The sequence below is a fragment of the Urtica dioica genome, chromosome 5 (assembly GCF_054948205.1).
Source record: "Urtica dioica subsp. dioica isolate 48M chromosome 5, U.dioica_male_clone48M_v1_H2, whole genome shotgun sequence".
NCBI classification, from domain to species: Eukaryota; Viridiplantae; Streptophyta; class Magnoliopsida; order Rosales; family Urticaceae; genus Urtica; species Urtica dioica.
The window spans coordinates 31,839,349-31,841,821 of NC_142760.1; the positions used below are offsets into that span (position 1 = coordinate 31,839,349).

The window sequence follows — 2,473 nt, forward strand, 5'->3', positions numbered from 1 at the left end:
TAATAATTTGTTTTTATTAAAAGAGGGGTGATTTGGTTTGGTCGCTATGGTGATTAATGTTTTGTTTGTTGCACGTAAAAAGCATTGGTTGGTTGGTTTAGGGGTTCAGACTTCAATGAGATGGCAAATGGGTCTGCCCAAAGAGAGACACTGATTCCGACTCATCACCTCTTTTGTCCCCTCCTTTCAAGAAAGTGGGTCCCACATCTTCCCATGGTTTCCCTTCTATGTGTATATATAGTTCTCCAAAATCTCTCAAATCCAATTCATCAATCGTATACTTTAGAAATCTTAATTTATGGAGCTTCAACTTGGCCTCTCTCTTCTCCCCGGCGGCGCAAATTTCATGACCAACCCACCGGTGAGAATCGAAGAGGGATTCGGTTCCAACCAACACCTTTTTAATGGAGACGATATTTATATTCTTAACTCAAACGATAAGAAAAAGAGAAGCTTTTGCAAAGCCTTTGATAATTACGATGATGACCATCAAAGTCCACCGAAAAAGACTACGTTTCCTTTGTTATGGAGGAATAACCCGCCAAACGACGACGATGACCCTACAAATCTCAACTTCGCTTCAATCAAGTACGTAAATATATATATTCAATGACACATGTTAGTATCAGTATACGTATATATAGTACTGTTTTTTTTTATCTCTTTTAGTTTTAGCTGCTCCCTCAAATTATTTTCTTTATTTCTTACTTGTTTTAGTATTGATTTTAGAGACTCTAAATAGTTTTATTTTTGTAACGGAATCATTACTCTCATGTTGTATGGTTATAAATACAGAATATGCCAAAAGTTTATTAGTATCAGGCAGCGTATAATACTATTTTCTATTTCTTTTTTCTTTATGATTCATTTAGCTGCCCCTCAAATTATTTTATTTCTTTCTCTATATTTTTTATTATTGATTTTAGTGGCTCTTCTTAATAGTCTTATTTTTGTAACAAAACCACTCTTATGTTTTATGGTCATAAAATTACATCAACAAAATTCTAGAAAGTGTTTTGAAAATCGTTTGTATAAAATAAAAAAATAAAAAAATAATAAAAACAGGTTTTTTCAAAATATTTTTTTTTAAATATTTTTACCGTAATTTTTATTTACAATTTGGAGAGATGGCCCTTAGTTTGGTCTTTAGCTCGTCCCCGTTTATAAGTAATTTAATATATCTTTTATTTGTGTTTCAGAAATGAAAGGGAAGAGAAGTTGGATGGGATTGTGGGATGGCCACCGATAAAGCAGCGGAGCAAGAGAGATTGCTGTGGCGGAAATCGGACGGTGGAGAATGGATGTGGGTGCGGAGAGAGGGTTTCGAGGTTCATGTATGTGAAAGTCAAGATGGAAGGTGTGGGAATAGCTAGAAAAGTTGACCTTGCTCTTCATGCTTCCTTTGACACTCTTGTCACCACCTTGATGAATATGTTTGGCAAATGTGAGTTTTATTTTTAATATTTCAAACTTAATATATTAATCAAACTATATGTACATGTTATAATATTTATGATTTTTGGGGGATTGTTTGGTTGGCAGGTCATGGAGGTTCAGAAAATTATAAGCTAACTTATCAAGATAGGGAAGGAGATTGGTTACTTGCCCATGATGTGTCTTGGAGGTAATAATATAGTATTGTATTTAATTTACTCACCTTGTTTTTTATGGGAGTAAAAAGGTAAGATTATTCTAGTGATAGATGTATAATGATTTTTTCTTGCTTAAATTTGAGGGGTATTTTGATATGTCTTTTAATTAGTTTTCGCAAAATAATGAAACTAGAAAACATAGAAGATATAGGCTGCAGAGAAACTAGGATGCTTGTACATTATTTTGTTCAAAACACTTTGTAATAGGGTTGAATTGAACTATTTAGAAAATTAATTTTTTATTTTATTTTTATTTATGCTATTCATTTTTCTCACTTGATTTCCTTTTTATTTTGCAGAACCTTTATAAGAACGGTGCAACGTTTAAAATTGCTGAAAAGGAGCCATTAGTAGAAAGCATTGATGTTTTTGCTCGTTTCTATGGCAGAACAAGTCTTAATCAAATTTTAATTTTTTTTTGGGAAAGTATATGTAGACTAGGCCATGTAATAGTCTTTTTAATAGATTAACTGAGACGAGATTAGTACTGTTATTAGACTCGTTTATAAAGCCTTTCTTATAATTTTTTTAAAAAAAAAAAATAAAAAAAAAAAAAAAAAAAAAAAAAAAAAAAAATCTCCCACGTGCTATGTATATATACGTAACTGTATTTCTAAGAAGCCACTAGTTCTTATTGTTCACTCGAACAATATGATAATAAGTGCGAAATCTTAATAATGAGTTATGAAAGCTGGCAATACTAACAAATTAACACTACATGGAATTTTTTGCATAGTAGTTCAGCTGAAAGATGATATTTCGCTGCATCCAAATCGTATGTGACTAAAATATGATATTAGTTTTGTCACGCCCCGGTAAAA

The 2,473-nt window shown here is 31.9% G+C and overlaps 1 protein-coding gene across 1 annotated transcript; it reads left to right on the plus strand.

The window, feature by feature from the left end:
• The first annotated feature begins 268 nt into the window (after positions 1 to 268).
• LOC149397907 (auxin-responsive protein IAA31-like) lies at positions 269 to 2,175 on the plus strand. The gene is made up of 4 exons (XM_089615043.1): positions 269 to 588; positions 1,200 to 1,444; positions 1,543 to 1,624; positions 1,952 to 2,175. Exons 1-4 carry the CDS (start codon positions 299 to 301, stop codon positions 2,001 to 2,003), a joined length of 669 nt encoding a protein of 222 aa, XP_089471169.1. The 5' UTR covers positions 269 to 298; the 3' UTR covers positions 2,004 to 2,175.
• The last annotated feature ends 298 nt before the right edge of the window (positions 2,176 to 2,473 follow it).